The sequence below is a fragment of the Neovison vison genome, chromosome 2 (assembly GCF_020171115.1).
Source record: "Neovison vison isolate M4711 chromosome 2, ASM_NN_V1, whole genome shotgun sequence".
NCBI lineage: Eukaryota > Metazoa > Chordata > Mammalia > Carnivora > Mustelidae > Neogale > Neogale vison.
This window is the reverse complement of record NC_058092.1, coordinates 21,321,591-21,346,624: the sequence shown is the minus strand read 5'-3', so window position 1 is coordinate 21,346,624 and position 25,034 is coordinate 21,321,591. Positions and strand designations below refer to the sequence as shown.

Genomic DNA, 25,034 nt, shown 5'->3' with positions numbered 1-25,034 from the left:
TGACACAACCCTGTCATCTCAACCAAATAATCCCAAATCTCATCACTCTACCTTTTGGAGTCCATATCCACTACCGTAACCCAAAGCGCCAGCTCTTAACTTGTCCCAGAACAATGACCTGTCCGTGGAAGGCCTTCAGTGAACACTGATTACAATGACTAGATAATCCCGACAGTTTAACTCTCCTAGTCCGGGAGCGTCTAACGCAAAGCCTCACCCTGGCGCCCATTTCTTAGAATGGGGAGTTTCTGTAAGTGATCAACTCTAACAGTGAAGTTCACCCCAAGTGCTTTAAGGTCCCTTTCTGGGCTGATAAGCCAGTAGGCCCTTCTTTACCAGTTTATACCTCCTAAATTCAGGGCCTTAGGCCCCCAAGTGAAGTGCTTAACACGTCTGAAAACTTGAGATCCAGCCACTAGCTGCCACATTTCCAGCAATAAGTAGCAAGTATAGCGGCTGGGAGGTTTGGCTATCAATCCCGGCCCCCTCTCACTAATTATTTTGGCAAGTTACTTAGCCTGAGACTAATATGGATAACAGCCATGCTTACCACATTGGGTGTTGTGCAGAGAAAATGAGAAGTTGGGAAAGTACTTGGCTCCATGCCTGGCATCCAGTAAATTCTCCAACATGGTATTTGGAGGCCTTCAAATTAGAGTGGAGAGCTGTTCCTTTAGTACTATTTGCCAGCCCCTCTGCTGTGCTCTTTGCTTACTACACCTGGAAGACTTTTAAATCTTTGTTTCTTTTTAATTCAGAGTGTAAGCTTCATGAGACAGGGATTCTTGTGTTTTGTTTCTAATCAAATTCCTACAACAGTGTCTGAGATATGCTAGGCGCTGAGAAAATATTTGCTTATTTTATGAAAAGATAAATAGCAGTCCCTTACCCTATCAATCCCTACCCCCAGTTCCCACTCTCTTGAGGCAGTTTCCACATCTCCCTAGAATCTGCACATTTCTAAATGATGTACTTTCTCATTTGTAGTTTCAGGTATCTTAGCGACTGTCCTCCATTCATACATATATACTTCTCCATCTTCTGATTATAATTTCTCATAAAAAAGGAGCACCTGGCTGGCTCAGTCAGTAGAGCATGCCACTCTTGATCTTGGGAGTGAGGGGGTATGAGTTCAAGACCCACACTGGGCAAAAAATAAATAAATAAAACAAAATGACTGTCAAAGCCATATTGAACATTTACATTACAACTTTGTAAATATTTATAGCAGCGCCACATTGTGTACTATGATTACATTTGTTTTGGGGTAATCAATCCAGGTTGGAAGAGGATGGGGGAAAACATAAAAGAGGGTATTTGATGTACTTGAACAAAAGGAAATTTACATTTAAGACACTGGCACTAACGAAAAACTACACATGTGAAAAACAAGGCAATTTTTAACTATAGGGAACAACAACAAAAATATACAATTGTCAGAATGGCAAGGAGTATATTATAGAGTACTACTGACTGTTCTCATATATGTAAAGCACCTTCAGAGAGCTTTAGAAAGCTTACGTGCCATACAAGGAAAAGGAATTGAAGTTCGAGGCTCAGGTAGAGGCTGATTTAAATTCCAGCCTGGTTTGTACATTTGGTAGGTAGCTTCTTGACCTTAAGCAAGTCACAACTCTCAGGGACTGTTTCCCAAAGGACAAGTATGACTGTGCAGGGCAGATGTAAGGATTAAAAGAACTTATTGCATATAAAGTGTTCAGCATGGGGCGCCTGGGTGGCTCAGTGGGTTAAGCCGCTGCCTTCAGCTCGGGTCACGATCTCAGGGTCCTGGGATCGAGTCCCGCATCGGGCTCTCTGCTCAGCGGGGAGCCTGCTTCCCCCTCTCTCTCTCTGCCTGAGTTTCCATCTACTTGTGATTTCCCTGTCAAATAAATAAATAAAATCTTTAAAAAAAATAAATAAAGTGTTCAGCACAATGCCTGGCTCATTTTAAGTTCCAACACAGAAGAGCTGTTATTAAGAACAGAGTATTTTCAACATGCTATCCTGTCAAATGGGAAAACTCCAGTAAGTCTAAACCAAATGGACTTTTTTTGGGAGGGGGTGAGGAGTAGCAGAGACACAAGTGCTTCTTTTCAAAGGAAATATTAGAATCAAAAGTGTGATGTCCCTTTTAAGAAGTCAATTTCCAATCAGTATATTGCCTGTATTAAAACCAAAACTTCGGAGGGGGAAAAAATCACAGAATACATTTGAAGTTCTTTTACATCATATTCATTTTTTTCAAGTCTTTTCCAAGAAGAATCCTTCTGGTGGTAATAAAAAACTTCCTGTTATACATTAATAGACCTTCTAGATCGGCATTGTCCACTGTAACTTTCTGCAATTACAGAAATGTTCTATGTTTGCACAGCCTAATCCCATAGGCACCAGCCATACAGGACTACTGAGGACTTGAAATGTGGCTAGTCCAAACAAAGAAATTAATTTTTAAATTTTTACAATTTTAATTAATTTAAATGTAAATAGCCACATGTGGCTAGGGATCACCATTGTAGACAGGTCAGCTGTGTGATCTGGTTGCTCAAATGCCTGGAAAGATCTACATTTATATGAGTAGTAAGTAGTCTTAAGAGTTACTGCACAGTTAACCATGTTTAATCAATTACATCAGCTGTTGAGAAATGATATAACAGCAAGATTAGTATAAGTATTTATAGCTATGTACTATACTTAAACCTTGGTTTGGGATTAGGATATTAAAAGATCCATTTCATGTCTCACATTATGCAGCATAATTTTTTTTTAAAAAACTCCAGTGATTCCTGAAACATAAATACCTAAGCAAAAAAATCAACCAACTCTTTTTCTCTTTTTTGATTTGTATGAAACAGCCACATCAACAGCTGACTGGCACATACCAGGACATGGCGACATCACTTAAGTCCTAGCCTTGCCCAGGTGCATAGGTATGGGTTTATTCTGCTCTTCCCAACACAGCAGGAGCTCCCTTAAAAAAGCAGGGAGTATGTAGAAAACAAGTGGCCTGTTTTATAAAACTCTAGATTTATTCAAAGTGTTAAAAGATTTCACTCTCCCCTCCAAAATACATTTTAAAAAAATTTAAACTGTTCTATTTTCTCAGCCTCTGTACAAGCTGCTGCTTCCCTTTCTGTGCACCAGCCTCTGTCCCTCTGACCCCTCTCCCCTCCCTCCCTTCACTCTCAATATTGCTATAAGTTTGTTTATAAGACTCTTCTTCCCCACACCCCTCCACGTCCTGCTCTGCAGATGTAGCTTCCTTTCCAGACTTCAGGCCCCTGGCTACAGGCAAGGCAGGGCCGATGGGCAGGATACTCAGGCAATGTCTGAAGGGCAGAATGGCTTTGTGCTTCTGGGACGAAGGCTGATTGACTTTTTTCTTGATCAAGTGGAGGATCATTGTTTTTTCTTCTCCATGGACATCTGTTGAGGGCCAAATATTTGGCTTGGGGTTGCCCACAGCTGGGCAGCCCTGCCCCATCTCCAGTTTCCCCCAGGCATAGGTCCATGACAGCTGGGTCTGACCACCATACCATTTGTCTGCCTGTGGATTGTGAAGGACAGAGAGTGGCACATGGCTACTGTAGGGCTTGATGATTCCCAACTTTTCAGAACATGGGCACCAAATCCCCATGGGAGGAATTTTTGGTTTTTGGCAGGCAAAACCAGGGTCAGCCAGGACCATGGGAGGTAGGGATGAGGGGGAAAGGTCTAATCACATAGCTCTAGGGTGAGCAATGTTCCGGCTGCCAAAACTCCTCCCCTCTTCCATTTCCCCCCACTCCCCTTCATCCTGTAGGTTGCAGGATGATTCAGGAAAGGAGGACGGAAAAGAGGAAAAGGATTCTGTTCTGCTGATAGGAAAAAGGCAGGAGATGACAGAGTACTCGGGGTGGGGGGGGCTGTTGGAATCTGTAGTCATCATAGCTTCCCAGTTTCAGGAGGGAGAGTGGTGGGGCCGGGAGCAAGGCCCGCAGAGGCTTCATCAGCTCTGTTCTTTGTCCTTGACTAGTAAGACTGTGTGCTGGCCCCCACTGGACACTGATAAGACCACACGGTTCTCCAGCTGTTTGCCAGTCATCTCCACCGGGCTCCAGGCATCCTCCTCCTGCCCTGTGCCCAGCTGGTAGTTGGTGCCCATGCCCCAGGCGAAAACACGACCTACAGGGGAGAGAAATGGGGGCAGCTGTCTCTAGGATCCCTAGCCCCATCTTTTATACTGTGAGAAGCCTAGAACATGAGGGTGAATTTTGGCTTTGGCCCATAACAGCCTAGCAATGCCCCAGCCTCTGGGAGTTCAGGGAAGCTGGGAGAAGCCAAAGAGATGACAGATTAAAAAAATAGCTTTGTCAAGCAGAGACAACAGTCCTTACACATTGCTAAAGACTTCTCCCTGCTCCTAGGCATGGCATTCAAGGCTCTATGTGACTAACCACTCCCCAAACCCCTACACCACCTGCCATTCCAATGACCTTAGAGACTGATCTGGATGTTCCTGTGCCTGGGATGCCCTCCACTGCTTGTCATAAAGGACTGAACCTTTAAAGTTAGTACAAGCACCACTTCCTCAGGAACTCTTCCCAGGTAATTCCAGGTCAAGTGCTTCCATCAGCTCCAGACTTCTCAAAGTATCTGTGGCTATCCCACTCACCCACGCAGGGTCTGGTGACCACCTGGTTCATACCCTCTTGGGCTGTGCCTGCTAGAACCCTAGTGACTAAGCCTTCTCTCTCCTAATAAAAGTCTAAGTACAACTCCCTGGGAAGCTGGCACATACTAGGTTGTAAATAAAGGGGTCACCTTGGTGGAAAGTGTAAAGAGAAGCCTGAGTTAAGACTCTGGAGACCTGGATTCAAGTCCTACTGCCTGTGTGGGCCTCAGTGGTATATCTCTCCTTTCTATTCTCCTATGCTACGAAACATATCACCCTTATGAATTTTATGTTCATCATTTTATGTTCATCAAAGCAAGAGCTTCTGACAGGAGAAAACAAGGTCCTCACAAACAGTGCTCTCTGCATCTCAGCTCTGTTGAATCATGGACACCAGAGCCTGATGAGCAGTCCGGTAAGAATCATGACCCCTAAGACACAACCACACCGAGGATGGGCAGCCCCAACTCACCATCCTTGGTCACAGCATACCCCACGGAAGCCCCACAAGCCACCGAGGAGACGGCAGGGAGCCTGGAGATGAGGGTGGGTATGCTCTTCTCCTCAGCACCCTCCCCAAGGCCTAGCCGCCCATACTCGGCCCGGCCCAGGCTGTAGGCTTTTCCTGTGGGAGGAGGGAGGAGAGATGAGGAGGAGCAGAGGACATGCTCCAGGTAGGCCAGGGTGTTCCCATATCCATGGGAGCTGGTCCCCACTCCCAGAGTGGTGAGAAGCAGGTGTGCAGCATCTGTCCCAGGGAGGCCTGGGAGAACCCCCGTAGGACCCCACTGAGCTCATACTTGGATGAGTGCCAGGACTCTGGGGGATGGGGATGGCCCTCATGGACCCACCTCTGACCCAACCCATGGAGCAGGCCCAGGTTCCAAGGACCCCAGTCTCAGGAGTCTGGCTGGGCTATGCCCAAGGAATACTCCACCCCCAAGCCAGCGGTCCCACCTTCCGAATCCATGCAGACTGTATGATGCTGGCCACCAGAGAAGCCCACCCAGGACTTGGTAGAGTTCTTGAAGGATGTCAAGTTTTGGGGTACAAAGCAAGATTCTGTGCCCGGGGTTCCTGGGAAGAGAAGGCCAGGATAGAACTGTCAAGGGTGAAGCTGTCCAAGGAGCTGTCCTTCTTCATGCCCTCACATACTGAGGCCGCCTCCCCCACACCAATACCAAGGTATAGATCTTCTCACTTTACAGAGAGCAAAACTATGGGTCTGAGGCATAAGCTGACCCCAACAAGGGTGCCCAGGCAAATGAGCAGTGAAGCCAGGATTGGAACCCAAGTCACTCTGGGCTGTGACAGATGTTGGGCTTGGGACTCACCAAGCTGATGATAGTTGGAGAGGCCAAAACCATACACATGGCCCTCGCAGGAGATGGCAAAGGTAAAGTAGGCACCACAGAAGGCATCCTGGAATCTCACATGACCCCGGCTTCCTCTGGATTTCAGCATCACACATTTGGGGACCAGGAGTCGTTCTGTAGACAGAAAGGAGACCAGAGTCAGTGGCAGACACACAAACCTTCTCTCTGCCCTGTGTGTTTTTCCCCATTACTACAGCCCGTGGAGGGAAGCTAAGCAGGGATTCTTCTTCCTTTTCCCCATTTAAAGAAGAGGAAACTGAGGTCAAGAGAGTGCAAGTGCTTCACTCAGACTCCCCGAGTCGTAAAAGGTAGCATTTACATGTAAATTACCATGTGCCAAATGTTCTTCTACGTTAACTTATTTCACTTCACCACAACCCGATGAAGTATGTTTAGAGATAAGAAAACTACAGCCAGTAGGTAGAAGAACCAAGATTCAAATCCAGGGCGGTCTGGCTCTAGAGAGATCTCACCTACCACTGCAGGCCTATCTGATGCAAGCCTAAATACACAGAATCCCTCCTGCTTCTGATATTCTCCAGGGGGTGGCTTTCCTAGCTGCCCTGCCAGAAGGACGTAAGCCACCTACCAAGGCCCTGCCGGCCACCACGGTTGGCAAATAATTCAGGCACACGGCCCAGCTGGCCCTGCTCCCCGCAGCCCAAAGTGTAGAGGTCACCATCAGCTGTCAGCATCACCAAGTGGTCGTTTCCTGCAGGGGAGAGAAAGGCAGAGGATACAAGGCTTGTCTGTAAGGCCCAAGACCAGGTCTGCCCTGGAACAAGTTCTCCAGCTCCTGCCTAGTGAGTACCCCCAGGCTCACCTGAGGCCACCTTCACTACAGGCTCAGTCAGCTGCACGTGCACGGGCACCATGCTCTTCTTCATGGGCTCCAAGAGTCCAATCACACCATTATTGTCCTGGAAGGCCAGACAGAGCACTTACCGGCCGGTCCTGTCTGCCCCAGACCAGCCAGGTCCAGGTTCGCAGCAACCCCAGAGCTGTCTGGTGAAGGGGACTGGGGCCAGATGAGGACGAGGCGCTGGGCAGGAGCCAGGACAAACAGGGAAATACTTCATGAGTGAAATGCTATGTTGCTTGTGATTTGCATTAAAATAACAAAGGAATAGGGTAGTGGATGGGAGTAGAGAGAAATAAGCTTGGCCAGAATCTGATGACAGTGGAGGCAAGTAGATGGGTATTCGGTATTTTTCCGACTACTTTCAGGTGTTTGAAATTCTCTATAAAAAGTTTTAAAAACAGGGGTGCCTGGATGGCTCAGTTGTTAAGTGTCTGCCTTTGGCTCAGGTCATGATCCCAGGGTCCTGAGATTGAGCCCCTCATTGAGCTCCCTGCTCCATGGGAAGCCTGCTTCTCCCTCTCCCACTCCCACTCCCACTGCTTGTGTTCCCTCTCTCACTGTCTCTCTCTGTCAAATAAATAAAATCTAAAAAAAAAAAAGGGCTTAAAAACAGCCCGGATGAGGTGTCCTCATCGGATTCCTTTATTTTTGACATTTTAAAATAAATACCAAAGTACCAAAACAATTTTAATGCTGACTCTACTGTTTAAACTCCCCTGCCTCAGAAATTCTGAGATGTGACAATCCTTTCCATGTACCCCAAAACCCCCGACAGATGTAGAAGAGGGCGGGGGAGAGGGGGGTTGAAGGCAGGGAGATGCATGAGGACAGCATGCTTCCTGGATCTGCCTCCGCCCAAAGGCCTCCTTGACCCACCCTTTTCCCAAGATAACACACTTCATAATACAGATTCAAGGAAAGAGCCAGGGGTGTGGACAGGCCTGGATGAAGAGACCTGGGACCCCCTGGGTCTGGGTCCCAGCTCTGCCTCCGGACCTTGATTTCCCCGCCGTTAAGTACAACAGGGAGGTGGAGATGGATTATCACTGGGCTCTCACCAGTGAATTCTGCCAGCCTGTTCCCATGCGGTCTTCCAGACCCAGTCTTACCCGGAAGGAGCCCCAGAGGAAAACACGACCATCCTCAGTGAGGGCTGCTGTGTGACTGTCTCCTGCTGACACCTGTACCACTTTCTCTTGCAGTTCCACTTTCCCGGGGACCATCTCTGAGCCCTCCACGGATGTGTCCCTTCCCAGGGCACCCTCATCGTTGCAGCCAAAGGAGTAGACCTGTGCCCAAGATACCCCCATTAGCGCAAGTCTGGCTTCAGTCCATTCTGGTTTAGACCACTCCCTGGGTAGCTGACCAGCTCCATCTCCACAGAGTAATGTGTGTGGTTCAAAGCTCCTTCCTCAAGCCCTCCAACCCCAGGCCTATACCAGTCTTGGGCCACTCACCCCAACCTACCTGGCCACTTTTGCTTAGACACACAGTATGCATGCCCCCAGCCTCAGCCTGCACGATGTCCTCCGGAATGGGCACCAGAGCTGGCTTCTTCCTCTCCATCACATTCTCGCCCAGCCCCAGCTGGCCCACGTCACCCTGGCCCAGTGTCAGCACCATGCCTGGTTCTGTGCTGTGGGACCTATGGGAGACTGAGGGGTGAAGAAGACAGCCCTTGAGTGTGCAGGATGACAGGAGAGAGGAGGGGTCACTGCATGGGCTTTGGGACCACAGACACCTGGGTTCAAGCCCTTGCTCTGCCACAGACCAGTCATAGGAACTTTCTAGGAAGCCTGAGTCTCCTCATCTGTAAAATGTGAATAGCAAAGATAACCGTGTCACAAGGTTTTTGTGAAAATTAAAAATTGAGCATGTATTGGGGCACCTGGGTGGCTCAGTGGGTTAAGCCGCTGCCTTCGGCTCGGGTCATGATCTCGGGGTCCTGGGATCGAGTCCCGCATCGGGCTCTCTGCTCAGCAGGGAGCCTTCTTCCTCCTCTCTCTCTCTGCCTGCCTCTCTGCCTACTTGTAATCTCTCTCTGTCAAATAAATAAATAAAATCTTAAAAAAAAAATTGAGCATGTATTAATATGAGGGAGGACATGGAAACATGAAGACAATATTGTGAAATGAATCTTGGTGGGGAGCGTGAGAGAACAGTGAGGATACAGTTTTCCTGAATAGCTGTAAGTTCTCAGGAGTCGTGGTGCCAACAGTGAGGACTCAGATAGGGTCTACCCTTTACTGGCTGCTCATTCTACGAATGTTAAGTTGCTTTGTAGTCCCCTAAATTATACTACAGGCCTTCCACATTTAGGCTCCTGTTTTAAAGGAAAGGAAACAGAGACTCAGAGGTTAAGTAACCCTCCCAGAGTCATGGAGCTAATAAACAGTAAAGTTTGCACTGCAACCGAAGGAACCTACATGGGTCAGAGCACTGTTCCTAGCCACCACCCTCAGGCTGCGACTTAAGTCCTAGACATACTTCCACAGAACCCTTCCGCTCCTATCTGGGAGCAGACACGCAGCTGAAGAGGAAGGGGCAGGAGTAAGACAGAAGACAAGCATTTGCCAAAGATACAAGCCAACCAGTGGAAGGCACAGAGCCATCTGAGGGCCAATGGCAGACGCCCGCAGCCCTGGACAACCAATGGCATCCAGCTCCTCCCCCCGGGGGTGCGGCCACGGCTGCCAGAGCCAGTAAGGTGCAGAGGGTGCCCTGGGCAGGGAGCCACCTGGTCGGGTTTTCTGGTCAGGAGGGCTCGGCCTCCGGGCACCTGGAACGCGATGGGAGGCAACGGCCCTCACTGCCTGGTTACGATGGTCTGCAAAAGACAGACACTGTCTGAGTGTGGGTCCACACTATTCCCTCCCAGATTGGGGGTGGACTTTTCTCCACCCCGACTCCCTCCAGGGTCCCAGGAAAGAGCAAAGCACAGATACCTCCCTCAAATGCTACCAGGACGTTATCTCGTTTTCCTCTTAACAGCCCAGCGAGATTGGTGCTGTTCTTTCCTCTGTTTTATGAATGGGTTACTTCAAAGCTCAGAGAGATTAAGTCACCTGCCCAAAACTACATGGCTAGAAAGTGGCAGAGCCTGGACTTGAACCCACTTCTGGAAGTCAGTGGTCTTAGCCATAGTATATTACTCCCTGGAGCAAAGTCCTAACTAGGGTCTTACCACCCCCACCCCACCCCCACCCCCGCCAGTACTGCCTGAGCGCTTGTAGACAAGTCTCTGCTCCTTTACAATTGCTGAGGGTAGGATTCAGTAAGCTACAAAAGACCCTCCATCTGGGTGGAGTTCCTGGGCTTCTAGGCCCCTCAGCTTGTCAGGGGATGTCGGGGGGAAGGAGCCCAGTCCTAGATTCTGGGGGCTCCAAGAGGTCTCCCATTCAGAGACAGAGGCCAGCACCAACTTACCCTTCACCTTCTTGCTTTTGGGGAGAGCATCTTCTGGGGGTGACCTTCTCTTGGCTATACGTTTGGGTGGCATCTTCCTTTCCTGAAAAACCGAGGCAAATATTCCATCTCAGAAATGGCAGTCATTTTCCTGCTCTAAGTAACCTTTACCAGAACCCCTAAAAAGGGTAAGAGGAATTCTGACAATTCCACTTCTCAGAATTTACCTGAGAAGAACAAGAACAGAATAGTGGATACACCCAAAGTTTAGGTTTCATACATATTCTCTACTGTATTCTTCCTAACAGTAACCAAAAAAAAAAAAGAAAAGAAAAGAAAAAGAAAAAAAAAGGAGCAACCCATACGCTCCATGGTAGGGGGTGCCTAGGAAATATGCAGTATATTCAGGATAGAACAATATGAGGCCATTAAAACTGACGCTTTCAGAGATTTGTTTATTGAATAGGAAGATGTTTGTTGCCAAATAATATAAGCAGCTTGAAAAAACAGCCCACCATCCCATAAAAAAAGGCATACACATGCAAAAATAGGTACACAAGACCCTGTGGTAGGAAATATATTCACTATTAACAATGGTAACCTCTGGGGCGCCTGGGTGGCTCAGTGGGTTAAGCCGCTGCCTTCGGCTCAGGTCATGATCTCAAGGTCCTGGGATCAAGTCCCGCATCGGGCTCTCTGCTCAGCAGGGAGCCTGCTTCCCTCTCTCTCTCTCTCTGACTGCCTCTCTCTCCATCTACTTGTGATCTCTCTCTGTTAAATAAATAAATAAAATTAAAAAAAAAAAAAACAATGGTAACCTCTGGAAAATGGGATTATGGACATTTATTTTTTTTCTTTGTACCTTCCTGTATTATCTAAGATATCTGACAAAGAACTTTACATGTCTTTTCCAATTATTTATTTATTTTAGGTTTACTTATATATTTCTGTAATTTCTCCACCTGTGAGATTCAAACTCATGACCTTGAGATCAAGAGCTGCATGCTCTTCTGACTGAGCCAGCCAGGCACCCCTATTTTTTATTTTATTATAAAAAATTAAAACCTTGAAGAACCAAAATCAAGTTAGTATCTCTTACAGCTCCCCCTCAACCCTGAGATAACCAACAGTAACTTCGGTAAAGCACTATTGTTTGCAGACCAAAAGGAAAACCAATCAGGGGCGCCTGGGTGGCTCAGTGGGTTAAAGCCTCTGCCTTCGGCTCAGGTCAAGATCTCAGGGTCCTGGGATTGAGCCCCACATCGGGCTCTCTGCTCCGAGGGGAGCCTGCTTCCTCCTCTCTCTCTCTCTACCTGCTTCTCTGCCTACTTGTGATCTCTGTCTGTCAAATAAATAAATAAAATACTTAAAAAAAAAAAAAAGAGGGGCGCCTGGGTGGCTCAGTGGGTTAAGCCTCTGCCTTCGGCTCAGGTCATGATCCCAGGGTCCTGGGATCGAGCCCCGCATCGGGCTCTCTGCTCTGCAGGGAGCCTGCTTCCTCCTCTCTCTCTGCCTGCCTCTCTGCCTACTTGTGATCTCTGTCAGATAAATAAAGAAAAAAATCTTTAAAAAAAAGAAAAAGAAAAAGAAAAACCAATCAACCAACGAAACAAACAAATAAAAGCTATTCTCATTATATAAAACCAAACCCGACCATCTGTGTCCCCTGATCCAAAAGTGCCACTACTGAGAAGTAGTGGCTTTCCTACTGGCTTTCCTAAACAGTCCAATTAAGAAATATACACTTAGGTCACCTGGTGGCTCAGTTGTTAAGCAGGTGCCTTCAGCTCGGGTCATGATCCCAGGGTCCTGGGAGCCCCCAAGTCCTGCATGGGGCTCCATGCTCTGTAGAGAGCCTGCTTTTCCCTCTGCCTGCCGCACCCCCTGGTTGTGCTCTCACGCAGATAAATAAAATCTTTAAAAAAATAAAAATAAACACTGTATACACTCACCAGGTGTTACAAAAAGGGAAAAGGAAAGCACTGAGTGGCAAGAAAGTTTCTTGGACCTAGCACCATCCAGGACAGCTGAGGGTTTTGGCCCCAAATCGCTCCCTCATTGGGCTGCTGCTGCCCCACAAGTCTCCCTGTCTTCCTCAAGGCTGCTCCCAGAGACACTCTCCCCAGCTCTCTCAGTTCCAATCCAGCCCAAACTGAGTCCAAAGCCACCTTCCTCCACACACCCAGCCCCAGAAACAAATCCTTATTGAGTCCCAGTCTTTAAGGTTGTGAAACCGTTGAAGCCTGGGGCTCTCCAATCTGGACTGCAAAGGTTCTGGAGTGGCTGGCAGGGGTCAGCGCCCTTCAGAGCTAACCTGATGTGGAAGTGGAGTAGCCTGTGCCCACGGAGAGCCTCAGGGCCAGAATCTTTCTAAGTGCTTGATGTTGGGCAGAACTACTTAATCTCTTCATTTTCTTTTTTTTTTTTTTTTTAAAGATTTTATTTACTTATTTGTCAGAGAGAGAGAGAGGGAGAGAGAGCACGCACAGGCAGACGGAATGGCAGGCAGAAGCAGAGGGAGAAGCAGGCTCCCCGCCAAGCAAGGAGCCTGATGTGGGACTCGATCCCAGGACACTGGGATCATGACCTGAGCCGAAGGCAGCTGCTCAACCAACTGAGCCACCCAGGAGTCCCTACTTAATCTCTTCATGATTCAGTTTCTTCCTCAGTAAAACAGGGATAATAATAATCGTACCTATATCTTTGTTATTGAGGATCAAATGAGCTAATACTGTAAACTATACACTCATATTGGTATTATAACATGTAGGGACGCCTGCGTGGCTCAGTCGGTTAAGCCGCTGCCTTTGGCTCAGGTCATGATCCCTGGGTGCTAGGATCGAGTCCCATATCGGGCTCCTTGCTCGGCAGGGAGCCTGCTTCTCTCTCTGCCTCTGCCTGCCTCTCTGACTGCTTGTGCACAAGTTCTCTCTCTCTCTCTCTGACAAATAAAATCTTCAAATACAACATCTAGACCCTGCCCCAGGCAATGCCTACGCACATCTCTAATCTAATCTAACCCACCTCTCCTCCCTTTTTCAGTTAAGGGATATACCAGACTATAAACCAGAGGGAGAACTTCAAGAGCCCTTCCTGGGCTCAGCTGTGGGCCTAACCTCCTCCCCATCTCCTCCTTCCAGCAGGTCCTAGAGCATCAGCCTCTCCCGCTCCCCACTGCATGGTAATGAACACAAGGCCAATGGCCTCTGAATTTCTGAGCACACTTCTGCTTACTATCCTGGCGGGGAACAAAGGACTGAAGATAAGGAAGCAGCCAAAGGTTCAGAACCCTCCAAGCCTGTGTAGGCTGAGCTTCCTCTACAGGTTGTGACAGGCCTGTTCTGACTCTGATGAGGTGGCAGTTCTGAATGTCACCCAACTTTTATTCTTTTGGGGTGGGACTCCTCTCTTTGGGACCCACCTCTTTGAGACCCCACCTCCACCCCTTACCATGCTAAAGATGCTCATTTTCTGGGATTAGAGGGAACTGGATTCATCTGCTAGAGCTGTGGCTTGTTCACCCTGGCTTTTGTGACCCTGGTTGGCCAGCAGCCTCGACCTCTGAGCTGTTTCCTCTTCTGTCGGTGGGAATGCTATGACCACCTCTCAGGGCTGCTGTCAAAACCGAATGAAATGTTGTAATGGACTCTGCAGTGCCAAGCACACAGTAAGTACGCAAGACATGGCAGCATTTATTCATTTGTTCCACAAATATTTGAGTGCCTATTACCACCGCTTGGCGGTGGGCCACATGTGGCAAGGATAAAGGAGACTAACCCTCTCCCTGTTCTCATGGAGCTTACATTGTAGCAGGAAAGAAACATTACTGATAGTGCTGAGTGAAAGATAAGCAAGGAGACAGGAGAGATAACTTGGGGGTGCACAACAATGTGAGTGTGCTTAACCACGCTGAGCTATATGCTTAAACAAGGTTAAAGTGGAAAAAAATGGTGAAAATGGTAAACTTCATGTATATTTTATCACACCAAAAAAAAAAAAAAAAACGAAAGAAAAAGAAAATAACTTGGGGTAGCAGAAGGGAGTGGTGAGGGAGGTGCCACGTTTAAGCTAGGACCTGAAATCTGAGAAACCTGGCACTGCAAGACCAGGACAAAACTGGCCTGGAACACAGTGGGGTAAGTTTGGGAACTGGGAGAGGCCGGCGCGCTGCAGCTGGAGAATTGGTCAGATGGCAAGAAGCGAGCAGGGGCTGGATCATGCACGGCCTTCTAGGGAAAACAGAAAACGTTTAAGAAAGTCTTCATCTGGGGCACCTGGGTGGCTCAGTGGGTTGGGCTGCTGCCTTCGGCTCAGGTCATGATCTCAGGGTCCTGGGATCGAGTCCCGCATCGGGCTCTCTGCTCAGTGGGGAGCCTGCTTCCCTCTCTTTTTCTCTGCCTCTCTGCCTACTTGTGATCTTTCTCTGTCAAATAAATAAATAAAATCTTTAAAAAAAAAAAAGAAAGTCTTCATCTGATTTACACTCTTAAGCAGCTGTTCTGGCTACTCTAAAGAAACTGGGATGGAGGGGCGCCTGGGTGGCTCAGTGGGTTAAGCCGCTGCCTTCGGCTCGGGTCATGATCTCGGGGTCCTGGGATCGAGTCCTGCATCAGCCTCTCTGCTCAGCAGGGAGCCTGCTTCCCTCTCTCTCTCTCTGCCTGCCTCTCCATCTACTTGTGATTTCTCTCTGTCAAATAAATAAATAAAATCTTTAAAAAAAAAAAAAAAAAGAAACTGGGATGGACTGGAAGAGGCCGTTGCAGGCATCCAAAGGAGAGATGGTGGTGACTTGACTGGGTCTGTGTGAGCTAAGAGGGGAAAAGGAAACAAAACAGATCAATTTAGGAGATAGATTCAATTTGTGGATTAGATGTGTGGAGTGAGGGAGAGGGAGGGATCCAGAATGACTTTCTTCATCCTAAAAGAAATCCAGTGGATCCCGGGCAGGCCTCCCCAGGAGCCCCCTATAAGCCTGGCCAAACACAAAGACTCCCAGGCCTTGGCTTAAATGACTAGGAGAATGGAATGGGGCACCTGGCTGGCTCAGCTGGTGGAGCATGTGACTCTTAATCTCAAGGTTGTGAGTTCGAGCCCACACTCGGAATAGAGATTACTTTAAAAAAAAAAAAAATTGGGGGCGCCTAGGTGGCTCAGTGGGTTAAGCCGCTGCCTTCGGCTCAGGTCATGATCTCAGGGTCCTGGGATCGAGTCCCGCATCGGGTTCTCTGCTCAGCGGGGAACCTGCTTCCCTCTCTCTCTCTCTCTGCCTGCCTCTCTGCCTACTTGTGCTCTCTCTCTGTCAAATAAATAAAATATTAAAACAAAAACAAAAACAAAAACAAAACTGACTTGGAGAATGGTCAACTTCTATTTAGTGAGGTGGGAGAACACTGGGGGACAACCAGGGAGAAGAGACCCAAGAGCCCCATGTTACCAGATGTTTTCATGAAGTCCGAAGTCTTTGGGAGCCAGCAAGAGGCGATGTTAAGTATGCAGAGCTGGGTGGGTTAAGGGCTGTGGGATAGAACAGGTATCCCTTAGTTTCAGGAAGACAGCCTGTACCTCTGGTCAAGTTGGCAGCCAGTTCCCTGTGTCCAAGGCCCTGTCCTGCCAAAGGTAAATCTTCCACCAGTTCTTCAGAATGACCTGCAGAGGACAGCTATGGCGGGGAGGGAGACGGTGCTATAGTGCGGAAAAGGACTCACAGCAAGAAGTGAAAACACAGGGAAGAGAACTATGTCAGCATACTGGTGCTGATGCTAGGCTGACCTGTAGGCAAGGTCTGGAGTGGAGACGGAAAATAAACACAAGGCATGAGGTGATTGGTATCACGGGGCACTAACAAAAACATGTGTTCCTGTGGGCTGGAATCCAGTGAACATCTCCTTAGCCACCTGTGTTTTGGTGAACATTGTGGGGCATCTCACTGCAAGCTAAGCACCCTGATCCTACTTTACAGATGAGGAAGCTGAGGCTCAGAAAGTTAAAGAGTATCTCACCCAGGACTGGGAGAAGTAAAGATCTCAACCAGGTTGGTCAGACTCCAAAGCTGGTGCCCTTGTCAGCTTCCTCCCCAGGCTCCCCAGTCTCTCAGGCTGCCTGGGAACTGTCTCTCATACCCTCTCCCCAAGAAAAGATAACCCCTTGGCTCTGGTCTTCCTGATCCCCACCCTGTGTCATTCTGTAAGTCAGTCATGATCTTTCTAAACCTCAGACCTGAAACAGGCTGCTTTCTTGCTCAGACTCCCCAGTGGTTCCCTCTGCCTGAGAGACAAAGCCCACATTTCTTAGCTTGGTACGAAAGGCCTCCAGAGTCTGGTACTGATAGAACATACGGCCTCATTCCTTCTCTATCACACTCTTCTTTTGCTTCCTACACAATCTCAGATTGCTTACTATTCTCTCCAGACCATTTGCGTCTCTATTCCCATCCCTTATCCTACCGAAAGAATGTCTACTCAGTCCCAAATCCAGCTCCACTGGTAAACCTTCCTGGTCCCTCCCCTCATCCTAAACTAACCATTCTCTCCCAGAGAAACTGGGACAGACTTCTGGACCATGACTACTCTATAGTTTACATGTCTGTCCATTATACCAACCTACTCCTTAAAATACGAGCCACTCTCGGGTACAGGCCACTCCTACTTTCTATATGCCAACAGCCTTCTACTTGTCACCACAAGCAGAAGTACTATCACTCCTAAATCAATTGATGGGCCTGAGGCTCAGAGAATACAGCCAGTAGAGAGAGTCAGGAATAGAACCAAGGTATAGCTTGCTGACTGACTTAAAACAAAAACAAAAACCAGGTCGGCCAAAGGCAGGCCATGATCCAGGCAGGGGTGGAGGCAGCCCAGGCAGGCCTCCCCAGAATCCATGAGCTTGGCCAAACACGACAAGTGAGGGCAGAAGCCAGCTGAGTGGAAGAGGGTGGTGGGACCAGAGAGAAGACACTGAGGCAGTTTGGGTCTGAGTGGGTGGGCCAGGTGGGTGTGGGAGCCACTGAAGGACCTGGGGAAGGACAGACCTGAGTTCTCTGTGAGCCTCAGAATATATGTCTCTCAGATAGACGACTTTAGGTACTGCAGAATGCTGTTGTGAGCAATCCCAGAGGCAGGACAGGGGATCAAGGCACCCCAGATGGGTGGAGCCCTATGGGCACCTGGCTGGCTCACTCAGAAAAGCAGGCAACTCTTGATCTCAGAGTCATGAGTTGGAGCCCCACAGTGGGTACAGAGATTACTTAGAGAAAGAAAGAAAGAAGCTATAAATGAATGAATGAAAGAAAGAAAGAAAGGAAGGAAGGAAGAAAGAAAGGAGAAGAAAAGAAAGAAAGAAAAGGTGGAGCCCAGCACCCATTACCCACCTGCATATCCTGGACTGTACAAATCAGTCCTTTGTATAGACTCTGGGTGTGTTTTCTTAACCACACACTAAGTGTCTGGGCTAGAAATAAGTAGCAATCTTTTGCCCCCAACCTCTCATTCCCTAACAGAAAAACACAGCTTCCTTCTTCAGCAGCTTACTGTCTGGAAGGAGAGTGAGACAGTCACAAATAAGCAGAAGTCAGGTATAGAGTCAACTTCCACTAAGAGCCACCTACAATGCCCTTGGAGGCAAGTGTGATCACCCTGGTTTTATAAATAAGAAAGCTGAGGCTCAGCAAAGGTGACCCAAGCCACACAGGTGGGATGAGATCCCAGGTCTCCTGACCACTCACCACCAGGGCCAGAGTACCCCCCACCCCATCTTTCCTTCCCTCTTCTCCCTGGGCTCCAGTTTTCTCATGTGGTGAATGAAGGCACACAAGACTAGACAGTCTACCAGGGGCCCAGTGTTCCTTCCTGTTGTGACCTCCTATGACCTCTCCACAGCCTTGTTTCTGCAAAGGAAGACAGGGCCCTCTCTGACCACAGCAGCTGTCCTGGCCACCACCCCCACCTCACCAATGCAGAAGGCAGACAGTCTTGGAGGCTTAGGAATCTTTTTGTGAGAAAGGTCCTCGGGAGGAAAGGGAGGAGAGGGTCTCATGTGTCAACAAACACTTGCTGAGCTCCTGCTATGTGCTGGGCACAGCGCTGGCATGCATACTTCATCCCAGGAGTTCCTCGCCAGAGGAGTCTCCTTATATACAAAGCTGTACCTGGAGGCCTCAGCTTCCACCGATGTTAGAATCACTGCTTTATGCAAAATACAGGATATTAGTAATTCTCACCACATGCCTCTTACCTTTATTTTACAGATAAGGAAACTAACACCCAGAGAGAGTAGATGGGTGGCCCAAGGGCACCCAAGTAGTAAGTTGCAAAGCTGAACAGTATTCCTGCTCTTGGGATGTCTTTGCAACAAGAGTAAGGTGAACTCCGAATTCATCTTTCCAGACTCCATTCTGATGCCCTTCTTGGGTGACACCCTCTCTGCCTCCTCCACCTCCACCCAGGGTTTCTCGGTCTTGCACACCAGACCTTTCAAGACCCAGCCCTTGATGTGCCTTGTTACTCCCTTCTTTGTACTCCAGACTTAAATCGGTGGGATTCCTGACCCCAACACTCACCTGTACCTTCATGCCTTTATGCAAAGGACTGGATGGACGACACTAACCCCTCCACCCCAGTCATCTGAATAACTCCACTGTCCTTTCAAAACCCCACTCAAGAGTCACCTCACCTGGAAAGCCATCCTGACCCTCCTGAGCAGGGCTGGGTGGCCCCCTCAAGAGTCCCTGTACCACTCCATACACTCAACTTCTGCTAGGGCACACAAGTCACACTTGGTTGGAGCACCTCCATTACTATCTGAATGAATGAATGAATGAATGAATGGTTCCACGGACATACTTCGATGGCACCCTGGACCACGACTGAGGCCCCCAGGTGGGTCTCCCCAAGGAGACCAGGAGCTCTGTAAAGGCCACACGGGGCCCTTCTCCCCACTGCTCCCCAGTCCTGCCAGCGCAGCACGGAGCAGCCAGTCAGTAAATAATCGGTTGACAGATGAGCTGATGCGGGGTTCACAGCACACCTCTCCAAGTGTCAACAGTCTTCATCCTGGTGCTTGTTGACGCTGAGACTTCTTTCCCTGAAGTCGACCCTCCCCAGCCTACCCTCGCGCTCCTCAAGCACACACTCTGGTCCGGCAGGATCCCTCCCCTTGCTCGGCCGAAAGCATCCTCCAGACGAACGCTGGTCAAAACCACTTTCCCCGCTCCGGAAGCGCAGCCCCTGCCGGGACGGCGGGTCCCGGGCCGCAAGGCGCGCGGCTCTGCGCCCAGCGGGGTCACCGCGGCCGCGCGCACCCCGCCGGCCGCGCTCGGGCCGTTTGAATCTCCCGCCCGAGCGGGCGCAGTGGGCCAGGCGGGAGAGGCGCGGCGGCACAGGGGCCGCGCGGCCCTCGCTCGAGCCAGGCGGGGCCGGGCCCGCGCCAGGGCGCCCCGCGGGGCCGGGGACCCGCGCGCCCGCACCCGCGTCTTCCTGCCGCCCGGCTTCACGTGGGGCCGGCGCCGCCGGCACGAGCACGCGGGCAACGGCCCCGGCCCGCCAGGGCTCCGGCTGTGGCTGCTCCGCGCGCCGCCTTCCGCCTCGACCCGCCGCCCCGACCCTCAGCCCGTGACGGGCGCGACCTACCTCGCTGCAGGTCCGCCACAAGCAACTCCTCCGCTCGCCGGCCCGGCCGCGAACTGCCCCAGAGCATGCGCTCTGCAGGCCTCCGGCCCCGACCCGGGGCCAGAAAGGAAAACAAAGAGCCCGGCGGCCCCTGGCGGCCGCCCCGGGAAGTGCAAGTGGCGCGCTCGGGCTGGAGCGCTGGACAAGGCTCTCTCCGCCCCTGGCCCGCAGACTGCGGACTGTGGGTAACGTATTTGGGAAGCTCCTAATCCGGACCAGTGAACTGACAATCAGAGACCACTTGAAACCAGAGTTTGGGAAGATCTGGTGGGGCAGGGACTGTGCGGAGCAGAGAGATAATGATCTTCCCTGCTCTCAAAAGGGACCCCGTCAGAGAAAGATGAGAAATCAGACCATCAACAACCACGCAGGGTATCAGGCTCAGCCTGGGGTTTAAGAAAGGCTTTCCAAGGGGCGCCTGGATGGCTCAGTGGGTTAAAGCCTCTGCCTTCGGTTCAGGTCGTGATTCTGGGATCGAGCCCCGCATCGGGCTCTGCTCAGTGGGGAGCCTGCTTCCTCCTCTCTCTCTGCCTGCCTCTCTGCCTACTTGTGATCTCTGTCTGTCAAATAAATAGAATCTTAAAAAAGAAAAGAAAAGAAAGGCTTTCCAAGGTAAGAGGGCAGGGCATCTAGGAGATGCATCCCTTGCGATGAGAGAGGGGAGAAAGCTCGAGTGGAGGGTCAGATCATGATGCAGGGTCTTGTGTGTCTGAGTACAGCTTCCGTCCTGAGAACAGTGGGGAGTTAGGGAAGGAATCTGAGCAAGGGAGTGACCTGAGCAGAGTTTTGTTTTAGAGCAAAATGGAAAATGGAGTTGGTGGGAAGGGAAACACAGAGGGGGGAAACACAGAGGGGTGGGGTGGGGGGCAAGAGAAACAAAGGAGACCAGCTAAGAAAGAAGATGAGGGTGTGGATTGGGGTTGGGACTGGAGATGGGAAAAAGACATCAAGCTGACTAGGTTCTCTTAACACACTCCTTCTTCAGGATGGATACAAACTGTTCAGGATTTCAGGTGTTCCCTGAGGTGACCTCTCAGGTCATTTGACTGTGGCTGGGGATTTCTGAGATCAGGGCAGGGACCTCTGCAGAAGGGTATTTTCTCCATTTCATGTTGATTCTGACTCTGAAAGTCATTCAATCATACCCACACCCTAGAGGGATACTTTCTTTTTAAATTAACATATAAAGTATTATTTGCCCCAGGGGTACGGGTCTGTGAATCGTCAGGCTTACACACTTCACAGCATTCACTATAGCACACACCCTCCCCATTGTCTATAATAGATGGACACTTTTGATGAGTATTTACCAACTGAATTTCTCCTACTGATATGGACCTCACCCCAAGGTGCTCCCCACCTGGGCACCTGGGTGGCTCAGTCAGTTAAGCGTCTGCCTTCTTCTCGGGTCATGATCCCGGGGTTCTGGGATCGAGTCCCACATGGGGCTCCCTGCTCAGCGGGGAGTCTGCTTCTCCCTCTCCCTCTGCCTCTCACCTGCTTGTGCGCGCTCTCTCTCAAATAAATAAATAAAATCTTAAAAAAAAAAAAAAAAAGTACTCCCCACCTTCAGGGTCTCTTACCTCTCCAAGTTTACCTCCGCCTCCATCATGGACTCCTCTTTGGGATAATCTGTGAAATTTCTCCAAGGTTCAACTCTGGATCTTTGATCTCTCTGCTGTCTTCTTCCGAGATCTTACTCATTCACATGGCTTAACATAATTTTAAGAATGATTATTATCACCCATTTTTTCAAACCCTTTGCTAACTACAGAAACACATCCACCCATGTCCATGAGCTTGTTTGTTCCTTACACAACCTCATGATTGTTGGAAAATGAGAAAAATGGGGTTCATAGAGCTAAGGCAAGTTCTCTGGGGTCAGCACACAAGCAGAAGGGGACCAGAACTCTTCTTCTTTCAACAGAGAAGACAGCCCATTTGGTCTGGTTCTGACTTCCACCCTAAGTTTCAGCCCTATATCTCTTCCCAGAAGACCCAACCCCTAAAATAAAACATGTTTTGTGTGGATCTAGACTCCCGTCCCAACTTCATCCTTATAGCCAAGATTAAGGTTCTCTGAGAAGTAAAGATTTAATCCTACTAATTCTTCCTTCTTAACTCTCTGAGCCACCCAGACACCCCTAATTTTTCCTTCTTTTCTTCTCTTCATGTTTCTGTTTCTGCCCCTCTGGTCTAAAGCTCTGCCCTCCTGGCCTTTGGTCCTCCCTCTCATCCTTTTCCCTCCATTTTGTTCCTCCGAGGTCCCCACATTTGTCTCCCTAAATTATGGCTGTGAGAACTTGCCCTGCTTCAAAATCTTTAAAGACTCAGGTATTGAGTCTGCTGTTCTTGGAACACCGGTGGCAAATGCCCCAGGCTGTTGATTTCCTATTCTTCCCTTCCCCTCTGCACTATACTCCGAAGATGTCCATGTTCATTCTACCTTCTCACCTTTATCTGGGCTGTTTTCCCTCATGGGTGCCTTCCTTCCTGCCTTGCTAAGCTCTTGATATAGCTTAAGGCTCTGTCCAGCCCCATCTCTGTGAAGCCTTCCTTGGCTCCACTTCATCTTTTCCTATCCTGAACCCATATACTGATTTTAATTTCTTCACATTCTATCATTGTTTTATTTATTGAACGAAAACCATAAGTACAAACAACTGAAACTGGCCTAGGAACTGTCTCAAATGATAGAAGTGAAAGACGCTGAAAGTTACTATAGGGTCATCTGGGTGGCTCAGTCGGTTAAGTATCCGCCTTCAGCTCAGGTCATGATCTTGGGGTCCTGGGATTGAATCCTGCATGGGGCTCCCTCCTCCTCAGCAGGGAGCCTGCTTCTCCCTCTCCTCCCCGCTTATGCTCTCATGCTCTCTATCTCTCTCTCAAATAAATAAATAAGTAAAATCTTTAAAAAAAAAAGTTATTGTAACTTTATTCTGCACATAAAAGTTAAGTAGAAGGGGACGCCTGGGTGGCTCAGTTGGTTAAGCAGCTGCCTTCAGCTCAGGTCATGATCCCAGCGTCCTGGGATCGAGTCCCACATCGGGCTCCTTGCTTGGCAGGGAGCCTGCTTCTCCCTCTGACTCTGCCTGCCACTCTGTCTGCCTGTGCTCGCTCTCACTCACGCTCTCTCTCTGACAAATAAATAAATAAAATCTTTAAAAAAAAAAAAAGTTAAGTAGAAGCATGGAAGATATAAAATGGCCAAAAGTTAATTTCTTGACAATATCTAAGATTGCAGATACACTGGATTGCTATTAACAATAGATTAGATATTGCAAAAACAATGATTAGTAAACTTGAGGGCATAGCAATAGAAACTATCCGAAATGAAAGACAGGGAAAAGAATTTCTGAAAAATTGAAAATAGCATCAGTGAGTTATTGATACAGGAAAGCAAAGAGGAGCTGGGGACGAGAATGTATGAAGAAATAACAGCTTAAACATGTGCAGACTACAGATATACAGATCTGTGATAGCTAATTTTATATGTCTACTTGGCTAGGCTATGGTGGCCAGCTGTTTGGTCTAATGCCAGTCTAGATGTTGCTGTGATGGTGTTTTTTGGGTATGATAACCTTTAAATCAGTAGTTTAAAGAAGCATATTACTGGGGCACCCAGGTGGCTCAGTGGGTTAATCCTGTACCTTCAGCTCAGGTCATGATCTCAGGGTCCTGGGATAGAGCCCCATATCAGGTTCTCTGCTCATCAGCGAGCCTGCTTCCCCCCAACAACCTGTCTGTCTCTCTGCCTATTTGTGATCTCTGTCTCTGTCAAATAAATAAATTAAATCTTAAACAAACAAAAAAAAAAAAAGAAGGGATGCCTGGGTGGCTCAGTTGGTTAAGCAGCTGCCTTCAGCTCAGGTCATGATCCCAGCGTCCTGGGATCGAGTGCCACATCGGGCTCCTTGCTTGGCAGGGAGCCTGCTTCTCCCTCTGCCTTTGCCTGCCATTCTGTCTGCCTGTGCTTGCTCTCTCTCCCCCTCTCTCTAATAAATAAATAAAATATTTAAAAAAAAAAAAAGAAGAAGAAGAAGCAGATTATCTCCTGTGATGTGGGTGGGCTTCATCCAATCAGTGGAAGGCCTTAAGGAAAGGAATTCTGCCAAGACAGCAACACCAGCTCCTGCTGGAATTTCTAGCCTGCCAAAGTGCTCTACAGATTTCTGACTTGCCAGCCCCCACACCTACGTGTGCCAATTCTTTAAAATAAATCTCCATCGGGACGTCTGGGTGGCTCAGTCGTTAAGTGTCTGCCTTTGGCTCTGGTCATGATCCAAGAGTCCTGGGATAGTCCCACATTGGGGTCTCTGCTCGGCGGGGAGCCTGCTTCTCCCTCTGCCTGCTGCTCCCCTGCTTGTGTACTCCTCCCTCTCTCTGTCTCTCTCAATCTCTCTCTGCCAAATAAACAAATAAAATCTTTTAAAAAATCTCTATCTACCTATCTGTACACATACCTCCTGTTGGTTTTGTTTCTCTGGAGAACCTTGGCCAACACAAAATCCAAGAAGCTCAAGTAACTCCAAGCACAGAAAAACAAGACACATCAAGATCAAATTACTTAAGACCAATGATCAAAAATCTTAAAAGCAGTCAGAAAAAAGACATGTTATACACAGAGAAACGAGACAAGGATACAGTGCAAACAAGATGACAACAGAGCAACATCTCTAAAGTACTCCAGCAAAATTATATCTAATAAGGAATATCCAGCAAAACCATCTCTCAAAACTGAAGGTGAAAATAAGGGATTTTCTGGGGCACCTGGGTGGCTCAGTGGGTTAAGCCTCTGTCTTCGACTCAGATCATGATCCTGGGGTCCTGGGATCGAACCCCGCATTGGGGTCTCTGCTCGGCAGGGAGCCTGCTTCCCCTCTGCCCTCTGCCTTCCTCTCTGCCTGCTTGTGATCTCTGTCTGTTAAATAAATAAATAAAATCTTAAAAAAAAAAAGGATTTTCAGACATATAAAAGCTGAAAGAATTCATTACCAGTTGAACCACTGTAAAAGAGATATTAAAGGAAGACCTTCGGGCACAAGGAACGTGATACCAGACGAGAATCTGGATCT

At 48.8% G+C, this 25,034-nt stretch overlaps 1 protein-coding gene across 5 annotated transcripts; it reads right to left on the bottom strand.

Moving 5' to 3' along the window:
* Positions 1–2,219: 2,219 nt before the first annotated feature.
* RCC1 (regulator of chromosome condensation 1) lies at positions 2,220–21,693 on the bottom strand. 5 transcript variants are annotated; one of them, XM_044237583.1, is made up of 13 exons: positions 19,921–19,977; positions 15,732–15,811; positions 13,748–13,912; positions 10,319–10,400; positions 9,630–9,719; positions 8,360–8,547; positions 8,002–8,181; positions 6,854–6,950; positions 6,620–6,742; positions 5,989–6,144; positions 5,612–5,731; positions 5,127–5,279; positions 2,220–4,164 (listed from the first exon to the last, which is right to left on the bottom strand). In XM_044237583.1, exons 3-13 carry the CDS (start codon positions 13,763–13,765, stop codon positions 3,989–3,991), a joined length of 1,383 nt encoding a protein of 460 aa, XP_044093518.1. In that variant the 5' UTR covers positions 13,766–13,912; positions 15,732–15,811; positions 19,921–19,977; the 3' UTR covers positions 2,220–3,988. The 5 variants fall into 5 exon arrangements, with proteins under 5 accessions (XP_044093518.1, XP_044093520.1, XP_044093522.1 ...); XM_044237585.1 differs by lacking the exon at positions 13,748–13,912; XM_044237587.1 differs by lacking the exon at positions 9,630–9,719 and having other exon boundaries at positions 19,921–19,976.
* Between the last annotated feature and the right edge of the window lie 3,341 nt (positions 21,694–25,034).

Coding starts and splice junctions, on each gene's coding strand:
- RCC1 (XM_044237583.1), bottom strand. Junction 9,720..10,318: donor CAAAAGCAAGAAGGTGAAGG/GTAAGTTGGTGC, acceptor TGTCTTTTGCAG/ACCATCGTAACCAGGCAGTG. Junction 8,548..9,629: donor TGACCAGAAAACCCGACCAG/GTGGCTCCCTGC, acceptor TTCACCCCTCAG/TCTCCCATAGGTCCCACAGC.